This window comes from Xiphophorus maculatus, chromosome 7, assembly GCF_002775205.1.
Source record: "Xiphophorus maculatus strain JP 163 A chromosome 7, X_maculatus-5.0-male, whole genome shotgun sequence".
Taxonomy (NCBI): Eukaryota; Metazoa; Chordata; class Actinopteri; order Cyprinodontiformes; family Poeciliidae; genus Xiphophorus; species Xiphophorus maculatus.
In genome coordinates, this window is record NC_036449.1 from 3,342,730 (window position 1) to 3,365,316 (window position 22,587).

General features: G+C 39.6%; 1 protein-coding gene across 1 annotated transcript; it reads left to right on the top strand.

Annotated features, from left to right (window-relative positions):
- On the top strand, positions 1-22,314 carry epsti1 (epithelial stromal interaction 1). The gene is made up of 10 exons (XM_023336239.1): positions 1-321; positions 3,496-3,554; positions 3,639-3,722; positions 3,811-3,887; positions 5,500-5,583; positions 7,686-7,759; positions 10,203-10,278; positions 15,867-15,937; positions 17,729-17,931; positions 21,634-22,314. Exons 1-10 carry the CDS (start codon positions 167-169, stop codon positions 21,777-21,779), a joined length of 1,029 nt encoding a protein of 342 aa, XP_023192007.1. The 5' UTR covers positions 1-166; the 3' UTR covers positions 21,780-22,314.
- Positions 22,315-22,587: the final 273 nt, after the last annotated feature.

Genomic DNA, 22,587 nt, shown 5'->3' on the forward strand with positions numbered 1-22,587 from the left:
GCCTCCCCTCGTGTTTTTGACAGTAAACAGCTGACAGCAGATGATAACAGCACTGAGTCTTTCTTAGAACAGAATAACTACTGTAAGCATAGAGCAGCCGGACCGCAGGGTAGGATCCGCCTCATTCTCACACACCGTCTCTGAACCTGCCGCTGCCCGCCGCATCATGGACCCTCAACCCAACCAAGTGAACTCCAGAGGGAGAAACTACCCGAGGCAGAGCGCGGCGGGAGAGTCCGGAGAGGAGCCGCAGGCCCGGCAGGTGGACGGACAAACCCCCGCGGTGGGGAGGGAGCCTGGGGCAGACCGACAGCCACAGTAGTGAGTAAAAACGCCTTCAACTAATAAGAACAAGTGACTCCCAGATGGTGATTGATATTCAAAAACTAAAGGAAGAAATGTAAAGGATGTCGTTTCTATGTCTGTTTACGTATAGGGGTTGTTGGGTTTTTTTGTGCTAAATGAAAATAGATCCTACTGAAAGTTATGTTTTCCTAAACTTACTTTCAGTTTCGTTTCAGGTTCAGTTAGAAACGTTGCCTTCAGGGTGTGTGGTAAATCCCAGTCTCCTCCCAAACGCTGGATGACTGGGTTTAGCAAGGACAAAAAATAGCATCTTTAGCTAAATAAGTCTAATTTAGACACTGAAGCGTTTACTGGATGCTTTTAACAGAAGACGGGACGTATTCGAAAGCTAACCTTGATTTCAGAGGGGTTTTGTATTGCGCTACGTAAAACCTAGCGGGTGGCGTGACTCAGATCAACTGCGCTACAAGGCGATATTCCAACTTGAGCTTTGATATTTCCAAAAAGTTTTTACTTATTTATTTACCAAATTGCAGGACAAAGTTAACCATCAGTAATAAAACCATATTTTTCCATCTTACGGATTATGTTTCCATTATTACATGTTATTATTTCCACATGTGGTCACTGACTCTATTGGGGCTCCTTAACTATGATTATAGAGTGTGTTTCTAAAGAAGGTAATAATTATATGTTAATCAAATGTCCCCCACACTTATCCTATTATATTAAAAGTGAAAATCGCAAAAATAAATCTCACATTTTTACAATTTCATAGCCTGAAATCCATCAATACGTGACAGCGTTGTCATTTTTCATCAAACATTTAGTTTAATGGAGGAGTTGAGATCTAATTCAGTGCCCAGATAGACCACTGAATTAGTTGTCTATCAGGCCACTAATAAACTCAACTAACAGTTATTTTTCTAAAAATTTTTTTTAAAATGCATCAAGGAGACATTTCTAAATAGGCGCTATGAACTGAAAACTCTGTTATTTCTCATAATAGAATAAAATTGCTCTCAAGTTTCTTAAGCTACATAAAATGAAATATTTTAACGTACATACGTATAAAGCTGTTTATAAAACATTTTTGGTGATCTATTTTATGAAATACAACTAGAGGGAGACAAATTGTGCTTTTTTTTCATGGAATTCCTCAACTCTGTTTTTGGTTTGTATTAAAAATAAATCATGTAGAGAACCACAGACATTCAATAGTTTTATTTGCAAACTCGTTCTTCAAACTTGGCAAAATAAAGAAAATCTTTCAAAGAAAGAGCCACTTATGTCTCTTTTTTTGGTCATAGACTAAAAAAAAATTGTTCTTGACCAAAATGAAAAGCAGTTGAGCGCCCAGAGAAATCTGCCTTTTAAAAAGGCAAACACACTTGATAGCCTTTTATTTACATATTCAGATTGATTTGTTGGTTTTTCCCTCTTTTTTTTAAATTTTTACGTTTGTGTTTTTCGAAAAAGGTTGGCCTCAGATTGTGACCTGCGCTGGCCTTCTGCGGCCTATAAATACTCACCTAACACAAACATGACAGAGGTTTAAAGCTTTTCCATGTGAAAACTCTCCGGACGCTGAGGGAGCTGACAACAAGCCACTAATGGCTGCGTTCCACAGAGAAATCGACTTCATTTTAAACACCCTGACCACAGTCATCAGCCTGCTTTTCTTCCTGGGCGGAGGTTTCTGATTGTTGGCATTTCCCTTTCTGTTAAATTATCAACAAAATCGCCCCAAAACACTTCTCCAGCAGATTCCCTGGAACGTGGACAGACGGTCAGAAGAAACAGAAATCACACTTTGGGGTAAAGTTGGATGGTTTCTGTTAAAATGATCCTGGATGAGTTCACCGAGTGTTTCTGTTCCAGGCCAGAGGAGCAGGATTTTCTGAGAGTCAGGAAGAAAAAGAAAACCAAACATTTCATCTTTCTCTGCAGCTTCACTTCAGAGAACAACACTGCAAAAACACAACATCTTACCAAGTATTTTTGGTCAAGTTTATCGTCCAAATATCTTAGTACATTTGAAATGAGACAACTAACTTACAAGTAACTTTTCAAGAAGATATAGGAGCTTAATTTTTTTTATATTGATATGAAAGTACTAATTCCACTGGTAGATTATTTCATTTCTTCAATGTAATAGTAGAAAAAAAAACTGCCAGTGGAACTAGTACAATCAATATTATATCAATATTAAGGGGTAATTGATCATATAAAACCATATCTTACTGAAAAGTCCCTTATCAGTTAGTTTTGTCTTATTTCAAGTATAATAATAAGATATTTGTACTAGAAACTAGGCCAAATACTTGGTAGGATTTTTGTGTTTTTGCAGTGAAGTCAAAGTGTTGGAAACTAAAACATATCCAACATTTATATTTACATTTTAAAAGCAGCGCTGCATTTTAAAATCTCACACCATATTTTCACTTCATTCACTTTTTCATGTCATTTTCTTTTGGAATCTGAGTTTTCATCTGTTTTGTCCAAGAACTTTGAAGTGTCGACGCTCTGAGGGTACAAGCATGTTGGGGCGAGTGGATGGATGTTAAGTTTAGTACTCAGGCATTTGAATTTACGAGAGACGGAGAAAAAACAAAGAACAAAAGGAGTGAATTTCCACCAAAAAACTCAGAAATTTTGAGATTAATCTCTGAAACTTTTTTTTTTTAGAAAAAAGAAAACCACATGGCAAATTCTGAGTTTCAAAAGGTCAAAAAAAATTTGACTTTTTGAAACTCAGACATTTTTATGTTTTTCTCCTATTTCCCCTCTTTTTCTGTCTCCAATGACCCTGATACACAGTTGTAAGAATTCCAACAAAATCAAAAACATGTTAATTATTTTATTTACTTAGCCCCATCATCATCATCATCATCATCATCACTAGGAACGAGACTAAAACCACTGAAGCCCAAGATTACTTAATGTCCTTAACAGAACTTCTTGAATGTTGCAGATGGCAAATATCAGAATGGTGTGTGAATTATTAAGTTCATTTAGACAAAGGACAAATAGCATAAATGTGTTGCTTTCATTATATCTTCAGTAGGGAGCGAGTCACATGTCTCAAATGTGAAATCGTGTTTTGATGCTGCAGCACCTGTTCAAACTTTGTCTGAATGCCGGATTAGAGTCGGCGTTCTCGTCCCTAACCAGCTCTTTGTGTCTCAGCTCAGGAGTGTTCACCGTCATTCCGCCCAACCAGACCCGCCGGAGCAAGAACAAAGAAAGTAATGATCCGCCTAAATCTGGTTTGATCTTCATAAACGTTTGGCAAATTTGCTTCCGGTGATTGATGTGGAATTCCTCTGCAGTGGCTCAGAAGGAAATGGAGGATCTGCAGAGATACAGGGAGGCACACAGGCCCGGTCCGCTGCACCTCGCTCCAGAAAGGCTGGGTAATCGCTGTGATCAGCCTCGTTACATTCTGGGGATCACTGGGTTTATCGGCACTTTATAGTCGCTGATATCTGTTGATCCATCCAGGTGGAGGGGATGTAACTGTAGCCGAGGCCAGGCAGAGGCAGTTTACCAACCAGAGAACCTCCAGTCTGCAGAAGAAGGTACTTTATCTTCCCTCATACACTGTAAAAAGGGAAAATCTTACCAAGTATTTTTGGTCTAGTTACTGTTTCCCGTTTTAAATCAAGAATTCCTCGACACTGATGAAAAAGCACTGATTCCACTTGCAGATCGTTTCACTTATGACATGGAAAAATGTCTTGCTATCAGAGAAATAGTCTGTCAGTGGAACTACACTGTAAAACCACACAATTTTACCAAGTATTTCTCCAGTGCAAATATTTCAGATTCACTTGAAATAAGACAACACTAACTTATAAGTCACTTTTCAGCAAAAAAAAAAAAAAATTAAGAGACCACTTAAAATGATCGGTTTCTTTGATTTTACTATCTGTTTGAGTAAAATGAACATTTTTCTTTTATTGTATGAACTACTGACAACATGTCTCTGAAATTCCGAGCAAAAATCTCAGTATTTATTTGCAGAAAATGAGAAATAGTCAAAATAACTAAAGCGATGCAGTGCTTCCAGACCTCAAACAATGCAAAGAAATCAAGTTCATATTCATTTAGAAACAATATTAATGTTTTAACACAGGAAGAGTTTAGAAATCAATATTTGGTAGAATAACCAGGAGGTTTTCTATGGGGTTCAGTTCGGTGGACTCTTCATTCTATTCCAGAGCTGTATAGGAGCTCGTTTTATGTAAATATTTACTTGGTATCAATGAAAAAAATGCTTGTCTTATTGGCAGATTAAATCACTTTTAACAAGGGGAAATTGTCTTGTTGTAAATAATTTTATCTGCCAGAGAGCTTGTACTGTTTTCATCAATATCGAGGAATGATTTACATAAAACAAGATATCTTTCTGAAAAGTTACTTATAAGTTAGTTTTGTCTTGTTTCAAGTGTAATAAAATATTTTCGCTAGAAACTAGACACAAATTACCTGGTAAGATTTTGTGTTTTTGCGGTGTATTGTTTCGACATGTAGGATCCAGGCAGCGTTCAGACGGCAGACACTTTGAAAACTACCGGATATAATTTAGTTCCACATGTGGAAGTGTGACACACATCAGATTTTTTGGGAGGGGGGAAAAAAGAACAGAATTATGTCTTTGAAAATGTTGGACAGGGCCAAAAAAAAATCGAATTTGGGTCAAATTCGCCTGCTGTGGGCAACATGAACGCCATAAGATGCTTCTGCACAATGTACCATCAGATGGGATGAAGTATTTGGTAATAGGAACTGATGACAAACTGATTTTCAGATTTTACTTCCAGTTTATTATATATATTATTTCAATTCATTTTACATTTACGGACTAACTTGCCTTGGCGCGTCACACCCAACCCTAATGGAAGATCTTTCAAATTTGAGGTTACATCATTTAGTCATGTTGCAAACAGGGATGTGAATACTTTTACTGGCACTTGGACACATCCTAATCAGGGGTTTTTCTTTGTTTGTTTTTTCACCTATCAAATATTTGTAGCAATTCTGTGGAGCCCTGTTTCATAATTCCCAAATCAGAGACAGAGCAGCTGATTAAATAGGTTTTGAAATGTTGTGTCAGAGCGTGCTTAAGCAATGTGATTAAATGTGATTATCTTATCTGACCTTTTACGTATTAGTTCTTTTTTTTTCAAGCTTAAAAAGGAGGAGATGGAAAAGAAGAAGAGACAAGAGGAGGAGGAAGAGTGGCAGAAGATGAAGGCCACACAGAGGGAGAAGGTGAGTCCAGACGTGCAAAATCAGAATCATTTCTACAGTAAAAATGTCTGATATGTCACAATCTGAAGGACTGCTGGGTTGGTTTTTATTTTTCACATTTCCATTTCTTTGACCAACAAAAACAGCAATTTTTTTTGAACAGCCGTTTGTGATGGAGGTTGTTATGTGGGGAGTTTCCTGACCAAGCATTCCCGTCTTTTATCACCTTTATTAGTGTCACTGTTTCCATCCTGATGGAAAATCCACAGATCCTCACCAAACTAATGGGAGAGGTTCCTCCTGAAAGTCATATCTGTATTCATAACCGTGTTATTAGGGGGAATTGTGGGTAAACGCAATTTATTATGTGGGTTTTTATCACAATGTTTCACTTTTACTTCTGTACAAGTGATTTTCCAGAACAATCAGAGGAGATAAGTTTAGCAGTTGCTCCTGCAGCGTCCTTGACGTTCTTCTTTAAATCAAATGCCTTCGTCCAAAACTCTTGTCCTCATAGTGTGTACGCCCACAGCCACACCTGCTGCCAATCATGAGCAAGCTCTGCTCTGGTGGCACTACTCTGGTTAACACTGCACTGCAAAAACACAACATTTTACTGAGTGTCTTTTGTCTGGTTTATAGTGGAAATGTCCTAGTTCACTTGAAATAAGACAAATACTAACTTAAGAGTAATTTTCAGCAAGGTACAGAAGCGTGTTCTAAGTCAATTATTCCTTAATATTGATGAAAAAGTCCTAGTTCCACTGGCAGATTATTTCACTTATGAAAAGACCTTTTTCCCATATGATAAGTGAAATAATCTGCCATTAAAACCAGTAATGTAAGGAATTATTGACTTAAAACAATCTCCTATATTGTGATGAAAAGTTACTTGTAAGTTAGTTTTGTCTTATTTCAAGTGTATTAAGGTATTTACAATAGAAACTGGACCAGAGATACTTGGTAAGATTTAGTGTTTTGTAGTGTTCAGCCTCCTGCAGTCTTCTTCTCTGAAATGAAACGTTGCATCTTGCAGTACTTCACGACTCACAAAACGCTACTTTCAGCTGCTTGTTGTTGTCTTCGTTTATTTTTGAACAATTTATGTCACGACTCAACAACGCCTCGAGAAACGATTCTTCTTTTAAAAGAGCGAAACATCTGCTTGATCATATGCAAAGCTGTGATTTAGTGAAACATAGTGAGAAGTGAGAACTTCCAGGTTTGGCCTGTAGGTGTCAGCAGAGACAAGCGCCGGTGAAGCGTCTCCGTTTCTCGAGGCATCAGGTTGAAGAACCACCTGACTGATGGGGCTGCGGAGGAATGAATGTCAGACATGTTTCTGGGAGATTACCGTAGGACACCAAACTGGTAACCATAGAGACCGTTCTCCCACGTTGCGCCATTGGAATGCGGCGGTAATCCAGCTGATAAACCCGCGCTGAGAAACAGTCTGATCTCAGATTATGGACGTGACGGGACAAGGCGGCGGCGGACACTGAGCTGCCTTCCTGTTCGGGAAGACCACTTCCTGATTTTACAGGAATTACCGTCTCTATGATCCAGATGTTCAGACCGCCAGCATCACTGATCCCACAGTCTGGACATGCAATAATCCCATGGTGATGCATTTAAAAAAAAAAAAGATTTACAGATTAGAAACAGGAGAGCTTCTTTTTGGATGAAAAGCTGTGATATAAATATATGCATTTTCTCTCAAAATCTCAGTAAAGAGTAAAGAGAATATTTCATGTATAAAGAGCCTTATTTATGGCAATTATATAATTCAGTTATTTCATTTATAACATGGGACACATATCTGGTTATAAGTGAAATAACTTGCCAGTGGAACTAGAACTTTGTTTTTAATCAATATTAAGGAAATATTGTCTTCAAACAAGCTTCCATATCTTGCCAAAAAGTGACTTGTAAGTTAGTTTTGTCTTATTTCAAGTGTATTAAAAATATTTGCAGTAGAAACTAGACCACAATCACTTAGTAAGTTTTTATGTTTTTACATTTTTATCTATTAAATACACATTTTCTACTTTTCGTTGGATTGCAGTGTTTTGCAGCCTGTGTATAACGCTGTGGTGCTGATTGTCGACTGCGCCGTGTTTCAGGCTGAGCGTCTGGAGCTGAGGAGGCGGCAGGAGGATGAGAGGAGGCGGGAGCGGTTCCACTCGGATCAGACCAGGTCAGGCCAGGATCTCCCTCTCGTGGTTCTCACAGGTCTGTTTGTGTCTTGCCTCTCTGCTGTGAAGGAGAGTCATAAATGCTGCGTCAGCATCAGGTGACATAATCGTCTCTCCGTCGTCTGAGCCTCCGCAGTCAATGTCGTCACATCGCCACCACAAACCACAACCGTCAATGTGTACCCCGGGATTTAATGTGATAGAACAGCACAGAGCAGACCTGTAAGATGGGAGAAAGATACTTTTTTTGTAGTAATAGTACCATTTGTACTATGTACACCTCCCCAGCCCACGGGTCAATCCCAGAATCACTTTTCACTGCAGTTACAGCTGCAGATCTTCTGGTTTGTGTCTCTCCTGCTGTACAAGTCCAGACGGACATTTCAGCCTGTTCTTTTCTGGGAAATAGTGCAAACCCAGTCAAATCAGATGCCATAGGCTGTCAGTTAGATGTGGCTCTGAACTTTATCGCAATCATTTTTGAGACAATTAATTGTTCAGCAAAATTTATTATCGTGACAGGCCTAAATATGAGGGGTAGTTTGGTTTAATTAGACATGCTTTGATGTAAGCCTTTACATTGTAGCTCAGTCTGCACTTTGAACCTCCGCTCCGGTCTCAAGTTTGTTTCAGCAGAGATGAAGTGTTGAGTCTGATGTATTAGTGTTAGTTTTGTACGTTTTGCTTCCCGTGCGGCTTGTGAAACCTGGCATTTTCAGGTTGTGTTTCCTTCACCAATGTACGCAAGACTTTGTCAGTATTCCTCTAACGTCGAAAAACCACAATTTCACATTCGGCGTGTTTCTGTTAAAGAAGAAACACAATTTCTTCTTTTTTCTCTCTGACCTGTTCCTTGGTCTCCTACCACTTCCTGGTAGGAGGATTCATTGTCGTTTCTGCTAGTAGTAACATCCAGTTGTTGATAACGTGACTCGTGTTACGTGAGAAAAGTGTTTCCATTCCACCTCGTCGTAACGCAAAAAAAAAAAAAAAACATTTTTATGGAAATTGTTGTGTTTCCATTAAGTCAATTTATTTTCAGAATTCAAAATTTGCTCAATAATATGGTCAGTGGAAACGCAGCTAACAGCCTCTTTTCTTCTTCTCTCTCTCTGACCTGTTCCTTGGTCTTCATGATGCTGTTTGTTCATTAATATTCTCTGAGAAAGAAAATGCTGAGGCCTTCACAGAATAATGTAATTACAGTATTTATGAGATTTAGTTACACACGTGTATTTCATTTAGGGGCATCAGGGTTAAAAGGACTAAGTGCACATGCATGTTACTCTTTTTACATGTAATTAGTAATAAAAGAAAGTATTGGTTTCTTCTGACTACACAATTATTTACCACTCTTTGTTAATCTGTTAGAAAAAATACATGAAAACTAAAATAAAATAAATAATTAAATAACAAATTGAATAAATAAATTAAATCATAAAATAAAATGCATGAAAGTTTGTAACTGTAATTTGATTAAATGGAGAAATATTCATCTATGGGCTCTACTAGTTCTGTATGTCGTGGATGGATGGATGGATGGATGGATGGATGGATGGATGGATGGATGGATGGATGGATGGATGGATGGATGGACGGATGGATGGATGGATGGATGGATGGATGGATGGATTCTCACCTTCAGATTTTAAACGTGATCAGATGAGATCAATCATTCATATTCCATAACTCTTCTCTGACTTCATGTATTTACAACAATAGAGTTACATTTCTTTTGGAAAAGCGCTATTGTTTCAGCTGTTAAGTAAATTCTAATATGTCAGTTTTGTTTGTTTTTCTAAGTTTAAAGACCTGATTGAACATCCTGTAGGAGTGATTCCATAATGCTTGTCTTGCCTTGTATGTTTTTAACGTCTTCGATTGTAGAAACCTGTCCTTGATTATCACTATGATTCGACTGGGACTTATGCAGTTGTCACATTAATAATTTTTGACATTCTATTACACAGAATTTGTGAGGTATTTATTTAATATTCTGTACTATTAAATTTAAAAAAGTGCCAAGATTGGCTTAAAGTTGCTGGACTCTCTGGTCCCAGAAAAACTGCCTGCCAGAAGATTTCTGGCTTTTTGTTAATAACAAACATTAAGATCAGAGAGAAAGGTGTGATTGTGAAGAATTAAAACTAATCAGTAAAGATGAGATGCTGTGGGAACATGAACACACAGATCCAGGAAGTATTTGGAGATAATCAGTGTGGGCTGAGTACACACCCTTGAGGCGTCCCAGTGGAGTCAGAGACGGGTGTTTAGTGAAAATAAAAAGTCAGATTTCTTGAAAGACAGGATATTATGAAAAATGTACACTTGTTAAGTTTTTCTCATGCTGTCATGAGTTGCTTTGATCCATGTCTGACGAATCCCCTGTGGAAACAAATCGTTTAGCTGATCTGATCGGGCGGCTGGTGTGTTCATGTTTTGCAGGAAAAATGACAGTTTTCTGCAGAGTCTCCAGAGAGAGGCCGCTCTGTCCTGCGGTGCTGCACACACATCGTCCATGGTGAGCCACTGACATTTACATGAAAGCAAACCAAAGTGTTCAGCGTGTTCCTCGGGGTTCAGAACTGAGCTGCGTTGCGGCCGTGTAATCTTTGTGGGATTTTAACACCAATAGATCAGCCTTCGCAGCCTGTTTTCTGAGTAAATACTTCTGGGCGCGGCGTTTTTGCCGACTGAGACTGCGAGGAAACCAAGTCCTGTCCCTTATCTGCCAGGTTGGGGGAACCTGCAGTATCTCCTGGTCAAAGCTGGAGGACATGGAAATCGTGTCCAGCGGAGAGAGATAAACCACTTCTTACTGCCCCGTGTTGTCTCTCCGTCTGCTCCTATTACTGTCTTTTCTTCCCCCCTCTTCTCTTTATTTCTCGGACTTCTCTTCCACTCTGTGTTGGTTTTGCTGCAAGGGAATGAACAGAGTGCTAGCAGAGTTCAAGGGACTTCCCAGAGTTCACACTGAGTGGAGATAGAGTTAGAGTGCGGCATGAGTAAAGTGCGCAGTGTGTGTAAAATAAATGAGTGGAACACCCTGTAGCGGTAAACGTACCTGCAGAAAAGCCCCGGCTCTTCAACCAGCGCTCAGCGTCTTGTCAGTTAATGAGGTCAACTTGCACTTTGGGGTTTTCTCCTTCCTGTGTTGTGGAACCTTCTTCTCAATTCTGCTGAGCTGTTGAAAATACCTCGACTGCATTGTTTGCTTTCATTATTTCTTTTCACTCCCGGTGACTATGAGGGGTAGAGGTAGTTTAGTTGAATTTGACGTTTAGGACAGGCATAAATATAAGCCTTGTGCTTCTGCCTGTGCCTTCTCAGTCAAAATGTTCAAGTTGGTGGAGTGGTGTGAATTGTTCAAAGCAAATTATTTGATGATTGACTAAATAAATAAAATCAATCAATAACTACATTTATACACCCGGTTAATAGGCGTTCACTACACGAGTCCTAAACGGATTCATGTCAGATGAAACTTATTGGCACAGTCATAGTAAAGAAGATTAAAGTACAAGAAAATGAAAGTTGAGGTGCTGGTAGGAGGTCATGTTTGCTTCAGTTTCCTCTGAACGTGATTTCTCTACTGTTATGACCCGTTTTATTTATTCAATTAGCTCATCAAACTCATTCAATTAATCAGTTGATTAATTCAATTAATTGGTTCTCTAAGGCTACGAAGTATCTCTGGTTACAACCTCCATTGACCATTTCCTTTGTATTTTTTTTTCTATGTTGAGACTGCTTTACTCAAATGCATCATCTGTGAATGTATTGATTAGTTTTGGGTCTACACATGTTAACATAAGGAACACCAGTGGGCTGAGTACACATCCTGGAGGCATCCCAATGTTAAGCATATTGGAGTCAGAGATGAGTTTTTTCAATGTGGTTTGACTCCGGTCACTTTGGTGAAAATAAAAAATGAAATTTCATTTAAGCGGGGATATTATGCCCAACTGACCTGTTTTCTAGCTTTAAATCATGTTATAATTTTACTTCCTCATCAAAATCATCTTGGAGTTGCTTGAATTCTTTCATGTATGTCTGAAGAATCCTTGAATCTCCCGTGGCAACCATTCAGGAGTGCCTTAACGCCACCTCATACAAAGTGCCGCCTATTTCCACAATCCTGTATCCTTGGAGCTGCAGCCCCCCCACAGCTCCTCCAGACTAGCAGCAGCAGCAGTTAGCAAACATCTGCTGGAACTGCGTGTCTGCTGAGCTCATCATACAAACTACTTCTCAGTCCAATGTAGAGCTGGGTGATCAATCAATAACAGTATGCATTGAGATAAATATCAATATAAAATACGTCCAATAGAATGTTCAATAATTTCACTGAACTTTGGTCCAAAACTGCACAGCATTCTGGGGGACGTAGGCAGAGGAAAGGCTTTAGCCACTCAACCTCTCATGATCAGCTAAGCTAGGCTGGTGGCATCAACTAACTCACTCACTCATTGGTTACCTAGCAACAACCCATTGAGTAACCTGTACAGCAGCAGTTTCATGTTTCTCCACCTTGCCTCGTGACTGCTTAAAAAACGGCGTGGAGTAAAAGGAGAAAATGAGAACAGCTAGAAACTAAACTGTGGATAAATACTGTCACCAGTTTGATAAATATATAAACATATATAAATATCAATATCGACTGATATGAAACCCTCATACTGTGATATGTTTTCCCTCCATGTCGCCCCGCCCCAGTCCTTCGCTCCTGAGAACAGTTCTAAACTGCATAATTGTTGTGATTTTTTTTTTTAGAACAACATTATAAACAACATCTGTTTTAAAGAATGACATTTTAAAAAGGCTTCTATTTTATTCAACAGTGTGAGAGAAGATGGTTTAAATCATGTCAGCCTGTGTTTGTGAAGGGTCTCTGTCATTCACAGCTCCGTTTATTGGAAAGTGTTGATAATTCCTGTCATCAGGTCTCACACTCCTCCTCCACACGGCCCCTCCGTTTCACTGCCGCCGAGCACGAAGCGGCCCGAGGACATGCCGGCAGCGCTCCGTACCGACTGACAACTCTATCCATGACAGGCGGGCGTTACCTAGCAACGCCTGCAGGAGCTTGAGAGTGGTGTCTTTCTTGGCTCGTGACATTCCTGGTTATCCTGACTTCGTCGTCGACCTCCCTCCGACCTGAAAACAAGCCATTCAAGTTGACAAGTTAGCGCATTGAGATACACTGTAAAACCTAACAGTACATCTTAATGGCAGAAGTTTAAATGACTTAAAGTTAGGAAAAGTTGTGGTCACTCTGAAATGAATTTTTGAGGTAACAACTCAGCTGATTTCAGTGAACCTAAAGGTATTTTAAGTGAATAATTTAAGTTTGTTTCATTGACTTCTTTTCATTGAAGTTGACTTTATATCAAAAATTGAAAGCTCTGTTGAGCATCGTCCATTATCTCAGTGATTGTTTGGGCTGTTTGTTATTGCATTTTGCAGCATTTTGTGGTGCCCATGTTTCACCTTTTTAAAATCCATTTTGCCACTTAAGTTGCAGAAGTTTGGATTAACCAATATGTTTTAAATTAATTAGAAGTAATAATACATATGAGTGGGGTGTGCTGCACGCCCCACGTTTGGAGGCCTTAGTCCTCGACGCGGACGTCGCGGGTTCGACTCCCGGTCCCGGCGACCTTTACCGCATGTCTTCTCCCCTCTCCTTGCCCTCCTTCCTGTCTGCCTACTGTCGCAAAAAATACGAGCCACTAGCGCCGCAAAAACTCTTCGGAGAAAAAAATGGAAAAAAATAAAAGTAATACTGAATGAAATGGTACTATTAACCTTAGAATATATTTGTATGTATGTACCTTTGTTTACCCAGGCATGTCTCATTGAGATTAAAAATGTCTTTTTCAAGAAAGACCTGGCCAAGACGGGCAGCAACACACTGACAACTTAAATACAATATAGATGATAATGGAAGAAAAATAACTAAAAGCAAACTCAACCATAAAAGTAAAAACAGGACTAAAATACAACTTCATATTAGTCAAAGCATTTACAAAAAAATCTTACTTAAAATTGATTAAATGTGGCATTAAGATTTGTTTAGGTTAATAAACTCAAACAGTTTAAGGTGGATTCAGTTGAACTCAAACCACTTGAATTGTCAGGTTTTACAGTGTAGAGACACCTGGGGTCAAACTCTTTTATTAATGAAAAGTCTTAGTTTTGTGGTGAAAGACAAAACAGTCGACATAATTAAACCAACAAAAGGTTCAATTCGGCCTCCTCTCCTCTCCTCTCCTCTCCTCTCCTCTCCTCTCCTCTCCTCTCCTCTCCTCTCCTCTCCTCTCCTCTCCTCTCCTCTCCTCTCCTCTCCTCTCCTCCCCTCCCCTCCCCTCCTCTCCCCTCCCCTCCCCTCCCCTCATCTCTCTGTTCTGCACTTTTCCCTCTCGTCTTTCCTCTCCCAGCCCACAGTTCTGTCAGATTGGGGGATGAAAGCTTGTGGTCGCTGCTCGGTGTATCTGATGTGGTTCCGACCCGGACCCCAGATCTGTTGTTCTTTCAGTACTGGCTCCAGCATGCAGACAGATCTCCCCCTTTATATCTTCTAGTTGTGTGCATGTAGGCGCGTGTGTGTGTGTGTGTGTGTTTGAGGGGGAGGTAATGCTGAGCTCTGATCCCACCGGTGGACTGCACTAGCCTTGCCCTCACTGACCAATCAGCTTTCCTGGTGAAACAGCAGGAGAAAAAAAAGTTTATTTTGTGTATCTGAACGACTCAACTAGTAATGTTGTACATTTATGGAGTAATTTTTAGTTTTATCCAATTCTTATTTGTAAAGTAGTTGACCCTCTCTTTGTGTTTTATGTGCCTTAGTGTAATGACTATATAAAATGAAGACGTTCCTCTCTCTCCCGGGTGTTGTTTGTTAGTCCTGGCAGTATAACCTTTGACCTGGAATTCAGATCAGCCTTAAAAAGTCCAACCTGAGCCCGTTGGCAGTGTCAGAACCCGATCCGACCGGACTAATTAACTTCAATTACAGGCCGGAGCCCAAAGTAAACTCGACATACTACGATATTACTGCTTTTATTTTTAAAACCACCATTTAAGTGAGCACTGTCACCCCTCCTGTTTGTAGTTTTTGCTTCCAGCTCCATCTTGTTGCTTGTTGTAACCTCAAGGTCAGTCAAGGGCAAGTCCTCTGGGTTGTGTGACTGATAGGAAGCGCAGCATGCAGTGCGCTGCTGCTTGTTTCAGCCTGATTAACCTCTGCACCCTTGCTTACATGCTTGATTTCTCCAACAACTTAAACCATCTACTCCTGATTTTAGAAGTAGATTACATTTGCAGTATGTAATTTCTATAAAAAAAAATCATTTTTTTCCCATATCTAATAAAACTGACACCATGTTGTGACAGTTTGATATGAGATAAACTGTGAAAAGGTGGAGCTCCTCCACCGTCTCCCAGTGCTGCTATTGCGGGCTGCAAAAACAGCCAATCAGAGCCAGGAGGAGGGTCTTAGTGTTGTCAATCATCCTCCTGTAAGTTTCTCGAGGTGCTAATAGCGCAAAAACAACTTACTGTTACAGAAAAAACTTTCTTCACTGTCATCGGTGGCTATGCTAACTAGCATTAGCATATGTTGTGGTGAATCATTTGTAGCTTAGCAAAGAGGAAGCATGAGGGGTGATCACGAGAGTGATTGACAGCGCTAAGACCCTCCTCCTGGCTCTGATTGGTTGTTTCTGACACAGCGGTATATTTCTGCAGTTAGTAGAGGGAGGAAGCATTAAGCTCCATTTTTTGACTGCTTATTAATGATTTTAACACGGTCTTACATTACATTGTCACGACATAGTGGCCATTTTAGCAAATGTCGGAAAAAGATATTGTTTTTAAAAAACAATATTGCAACTTTGACACTTTATATCATGTATTATTGTTTGGTTTTCTCTGTGCTCTCAGGCTTATCAGAACGCCGAGCCATTTCGTATGTGTGCAAGAGTCACTCGGCTACTCAAAGACACTATATCCTATAAAATATATTTTTCAAATATTTTTCAAGAGTTTTGTGTGATTTTGTTGCATTGCTTGCTATTCAGTTCTTAAAAGACGTTTTTCTTCTTTCAGAACAAAGTGGGCGACCAGGAGACAGAAAAACAGACAAGAAGTATGGAAGAGCTGCAGCTGGAACACAGGAGGTACAGAGAACCAAACCCAGCACTTTCTCTTGTCCTTACTTCACTTTCTCTTTGAAGAGAGACGAGTTCTGCGTAGTGAAAACCAGAGAGTTGAGATACGGAAGCAAAGGGAGGATTGGCACCTGTCACTGGATTCGGATCAGTTTCTTCATATAGTCACACACGGGTTCCTGTTGATCCTAGTTATCAGCCAGTGCATTAACATCAGTTCATTATTCACATTAGCTTAAAAAGTTTTCTATCTAAAGAGACCCAGCAGATTGCATCGACTCGTTGCCTGGCAGCACTCAGAAGAGAACAAAACCCCAGAAGAAGATAAGATACCAGCTGACTGCACGGTAGCTCACAGTGCAGACAGCCTGACTAATCAACAAACTAGTGTCAGCTTGTTAAACGTCTCTTTTTTTATGAACAGAACAGATTAAAAAAAAAAATGTTCATGCAACAATCATTTGGAAATTCCTAGATTTAGCAGGTCAATTTTTAGTAATAGCCACAATAGTAGAAATAATTCATGTTTGTTCCTTTTAAGTTTAAGAAATCAGATCCTGTTTGGATAAGACTTGTATGCACATAACATGATATCACAAAGTGTGATTTGTTTACTCATTTATAACATGGAGGAAATCAGTAGTTCTGGAGAACTTGAGGACAAAGTGGATTTAAATTTTAAAGGGCAGTATTTTGTAAAATCAACTGTTCTGAACTGTAAATCATGTTTTTAAATTTTATTCCTTCACCCAGAATATATTTGGAGTGTTCCCTTGATTTTTTATGCATGTTTGAGAAATCCTTTCATCTCCATGGCAATCATTCAGCTGTGCAAAACGCCTGGGTGGACTTAGCCCCGCCTTCGAGGACAAAACTCCTCATAGCTGCAATTTCCAAATTTCCAAGCTTCTTTCCTGCAGCACAGCCCTTCCCTGAAACTGCCCCTCTCAACTCCTTCAGACTAGCCAGCAGCAACTAGCAAACACCTGGTGGAACTGAGCATCAGCTGAGCTCATTATAGGAGCTACTTCTCAGTGCAACGCTGGAAAAAACGTCGTTAAAGGGATAATAGAGGAGCCATTTTGTGATGACTTCTTGAAGGCGGAGTTTCAGAAAGAGCAGGAGCTTCTTAAAGAGACAGAGGCCCAATTTCAAGGTGTTAAATTACAAATTACTAGTCATTTGAAGCGCAATAAAGTCAAGAACAGACTAAAAACTAGTTTCCACCCAAGAGCTGTTGTTACCCTGAACACAGCTAATCCATCTAAAACCTGATCTTTATTTATTTATGTATTTATTTATTTTTCCTCAGCATCCCAGTTATTTTTGTGTCCCTAACATATTTATTTTTATATTTATTGAGATAAATTTATTTATTATTATTTTATTCATTTATTTGACTTGAATAAAATAAAATAGCACTTATAGTCTACAATCGCTATTTTTAAAATTTAGCTGTGCTTCCTTTCATGAAAGATGGCAATAAACTGAATTCTGATAGACACAGCATTTTTACATCAACCGAAGGTAACATAGTTACTAGATTGTGCTGTAAAATGTGCCTGGCAGGCACCTAATAATTCCCATATAAAGAATAAAGTCAAACCAAGTGCTAAATAAGATGAACAGTTAGTCGGACTGCTTGTTGGCTGAGTCAGTGGACGTTGAGTGTCTGCAGGCTGTTTAACAACCTCACCATCAGGTTCAAACACTGGAAGCTCTCTGTGTTTCGGAGCCCTCCTGTAATTTGTCTGAAACATCTTTTTCTTTTTTTAAACTGCTCCCCGTGTGTTTCGACAGGGTGAACCAAGCCTTTCTCGATAAGCTGGAATGTAACGCCAGGGGGTCGGAGGTCGAGGCGAGCAGCCGCACCGGCCGGGAGGAAGAGCGACCACGTTTGGCCCCTGACGATCACAGGCGACACGCCGCAGCCGGGCGCGTCAGCCTGACTCACCCGGAGCCCAGTCCAGAGCGCCGCTGCTCCGACTGGACGGAGGAAACTGGTGAGCTGAAATGACGCGTGTGGGCAGCCGGCAATCTACTCTTTCTCACGCCCCGTTTTTTTTTTTTTTTAAGTTTTGACTGTGCGCTGGTTAACCAAACCTAAATCAGGTATGTGACAGGAGTTGACTAACTCATATAGTGTGTGAGTTTATCTGTTTAGTCTGCAATAAATCAAACATTGTGAAACTTGCCAGGAGGAACTAATGAGTGGCATCTCGTCTATCTGTTCCTCTCAGCTCTTAAATCTTGCAGACACTTGCAGTTTGTGGGACTCTGGAAGAGTGACTGTTTGTGTGAGGGAGGGTTTTTTTTTTTTCTGTCTCCTTTTAAAAACAAAAAGATCTGAGCTAAAGGCGACACTTTAATTTAATCTCCCTCACTTGCTGTGATACGAACAGAAATAGCATCAACACTCAGACTTCAGGTTTCTGTCACAGAGCCCAACATTTTCTTGGAAGCTGCATTGGAATGACAGAGTTGGCATGCAACCATCCCAACATATTAAAATGCGCCTCCTGTAGCTGAAAATGACACCTGATCCTCCAGATCACCTGCGGCTCGTACTTCAGGAACAAAAACACACTGTTGTTCTAACTGAGCGCTGCTTCCGCCTGCAGCCATCAGCAAAACGGATCTGTGTATGAACAGCTGGGACGGCTGTGTGACTCTGGTGTGAGTGACTGAGGTTTAGAAAATCAAAAATGATTTGTAACGACTGTGATTCTATTTAGTGTGTGCTAGTTTTTAGTGTTTGTCCTAGAATCTATGGCAACACTTAACTACAATTATGTTATTGTAATTCAGTACAATAACATGGTCTAAGGGTCTAGATAGGATCTAATTAGATAAGACATGGAGCTACGACGTTGTATCAGGGTCATCGTAGAAAGGGGAAAAAATAATTTTTACAAGAAACAAAATAAAAAAAATAATAATAATAATTTCAGAAATTTTCAAAAAAAATTGCAAGGACATTTATGAGTTTCAAAGTCGACATTTTATTTACTCTTGAAATTTCCCTGATTTTTTTTCTGGAAAATGTCTAAGATTAAGCTCAAACATTTTTTCTTGCTAATTATTGGATTTTTCACATTTAGAAATTCCCAAGTCTTTTTCTAGAAAAGTTCTGAGATTAATCTAAAACTTTCAGAGCTTTCCTGGCACTTGCTCCTTTTCTTTTTTCTTTATCTACGAAACAGTTTGATGCTTCGTCGCAGCAAACTCACCGGGAGCTGATAATTGCATTTTTTATTTATTTATTTTTTCAAATTAAGATCACAGAACAAAACGTCAGCAGCCAGTGGAGCAGCCAGTCGAATCGTACCGACAGCACCAGGTGTAATAACAGGATTTACACAGAAATGAATCGCTGTGATTCATTATTCCTCAGAAATCCCGCCACCATGTCCAACACAGAGAGAAGATTCTTTTTTACTTATTTCATGTCATTTGATAGATGAATCCCAGACTTAATGCATCTCGTCCTGCCTCTGCATTGTCAGTATTTACTGAAATAACGTAGCAAAGTCAGGACGGCTTCACTGGTCCACGGTCAAAGCCAAAATCTCCTGGAATATAGCGAAACCTTCAACCTCAGCGCCGCCATTGTGGCCGCAGTTCTGCTTGTCACAATCCCACAACATCCTCTATCCATGACGGAATGCGTCCGCCAGATCCGACCCGACTTTCACCAACATGAAGTCTGCGTTTTTCCGCTCGGCACTAACCTGTCGCCGAAGCAGCGCAAAGTTCAGTTCACACAGAGCGAAGAAGACGACTCGGTTTGTGTTTATAGTTCAGTTGGCTGCTGACAGGAAGCAGCTCCCTCACATCTGTTTCTGACTCTGTTAATTAAACAAGGAAGCGTCACGTAACAAGAAACAAATTTCCAAATGATCATTTTGAGTAAATAAGCAGCTGCAGCTGCAGCTGCTGCACATCCCACATTATCAGGTAGCTGCTTCTGGAGATGAAGATGTTTAGTTCTTGCTCTTGTGTTTTAAATTTCTCCTTAACTTCACCTGTCTGACTGGTTCTTAGTTTGTTCACTTGTCATCACCGTTATTTTTCCTTTCACTGGCTAATTATGTGCTCCTTTGTATGACATTAAATCTCAGTAAAATATTTGGTTCTAATGTGAGAAACGTGTAAAACTTTACTAGCTGTGAATATGTTTGACACACACACTGTCAGAGTTTTGCAAATAGTTATCTCATGAATAAATTTGTCTCTCTACTCTAAGCTGGAAACAGGGTGAGGTGGACCATGCTGTTCTTGGAGAAACCGGTTCGGGCCAGTTCAGAGAAACCCCTCAGCTCCTTATCTTTTAAGTTTCTGTTTTATGACCAAGCCCCACCCCGCTGTCAATAAAACCAGGCTGCTGCAGGGGGACACGTTGGACTGAGACTCTTCTCCCTTTGTAAAGGCTGAAGTGATACTACTCTCACCGTGGTTCTTTATATGTACAGGTTAAAATACCCAACGCACAGAAAGCCAGATTCTGCCCTCACAGGTCAATATCACCACTCTGCAACATATTATTTCACATTTGTATAAAATGTTGTTGAATTTTGTCAGGCTGAGCTGAGCTCAGTTCAAGTATATCAAGTGAAAAAGTTGCGTTAAGTTCAAAGGGGTTAAAAATAATCAAGAGCTGTTTAGCAGTATGAAGGTAAATTCAGGTTTTAAACAGCTTTTTAGGTGACTGACCTGGAAAGCTCTGCGGTTTTCTCTTGCTCTTATTCTGCATCACAACATAAACATAAAAGTCCCTGCAGGATGTTACCGTGTTTTATTGTGTCTGTTATGACCTAATATGACCTTTTGCGTTCAAAGTTGCAAAAGGTTGTTTTTTTAAGCTTTATTTTTGTCTTTCAAAAAAAGGTAAAATTGTTGCACAGGACCTTCAAAATACATAAAATACAGGATTTTAACGTAGTTAGTGTTCAAAGAAGAAGGGTTCTTCTTGAATTAGAACCTTGATGCAAATCAAATCTCGTCCGGAGGATTTGTCAGAGGAAAAAATCGAGATTTCAAGTTAACATGAATTGTTTACAACGGACAAGCAAATCCTACGGAACATCTCAAAATGTAAAAAAAAAAATGCTACTGTTACAGTTTAGCGTCAAACCTAAGCATGTTTCAGGTTCAACTTTCAATAGGCGTCGTGAAACAGGAAGTTAAATTAGAAGGAAGCTAATTGGTCGAAATTCAGCTGAGTTGCAGTGATTGGTCAGAAAAGAAGGAAATATAGAAAACGCTGTGGTGATTGGTCAGATTTGCGTAAAAGTTGCAATGACTATTGAGAATTGTAAGTCTGCGTTAAATTTGCTGACGATGACCTCACAACTTCCTGGATGGATTGATATCTAAAGGCCAAAGACAAACCTGTTACTGCTGTAACCATAAATATATTCATTTGGAAACAGAAATCTAATATTTTTTCTTTTCTGTAGTAAGATCAGAATTTCATCCGGATTCCTGTATAGTCAGAAAATACAGCTAAACTTTTCTCTTTGGATCACATCCTTCACTGTAAAACATCTTTCAGAGCATTTCCATATTTTTCTGACCATGCACACAAAGCTGTTATCAAAACCCTTTTTTTATTTTATTGTTTTTTTGTTTTTTTTTAACAACAAAACAAAATATCTCCAGCCCTGACCCCGGATTCACATAACTCCGGACCGTCTGTTTTCCAGATCCGCAGGCCGACCACGACTGGAACCTGATGAAACTGGTGAACATCTTCCCAGGCTGCAGCAGAGACTTCGTCCAGGACATCCTGACCCAGTGCAACGGCGACTACGAGCAGGCCTGCGCTCTCCTGGGCAGCACACTCTCTTAAATTTGATTCGCTTTGGTAAACGAGACGGTAGGACGTTTTAGGACAAGCAGATTCATGCGGCGTTCACATATAAAATGCTCCGCTGCCTGCCAGCTGTAACAAACGGTACCTACGGGGCCCAGAGCGACTCCCAGGATCTGCTTCCTATTATCCCGTTAATCTCCGAGCGTTCGGTGTTTTGCATCTCTCTGGTGAGTCACGCTGGCTTTTTGAGCCCACTCAGAGTCCATGTTGTTCTTATATGAATTTGGTAAAGGTCGCTGTTTATGACTCACAATGTTTAAATCATATTTTGGGCTTCTAATTTGATCAATATGTTAAAAAAAAAAGGTTTATTTTGTTTGGTTGTTTTTTTTTTTTTGTTATCGTTGCTATCTGATCAGATTGTTGTGCCATGAATCTTATCAGAAGACAGTAAAGAATTGAGGTTTTATGTTGATGCTCTGAACCTTTAGAGGTTCCTGGTTAAAAAGCAAAAGCACTAAATCTTACCAAGTATTTTCATCTTATTTCATGTGCAAATATCTTAGCACACTTGACATAACTTACAATATATATATATATATATATATATATATATATATATATATATATATATATATAGAGAGAGAGAGAGAGAGAGAGAGAGAGGAGCTTATTTTGAGTCAATAAGTCCTAAATATCGATCAATAATAATAGTTCTAACGGCAGATCATTTCACTTAAAGGAGAAATGTCTTCTTTAGGTGAAATAATTGGCCTAGTACTTTTTCATTGACTTAAAACAAGTTTCTATTTCCAGCTGAAACGTTCCTTGTCAGTTACTTTTA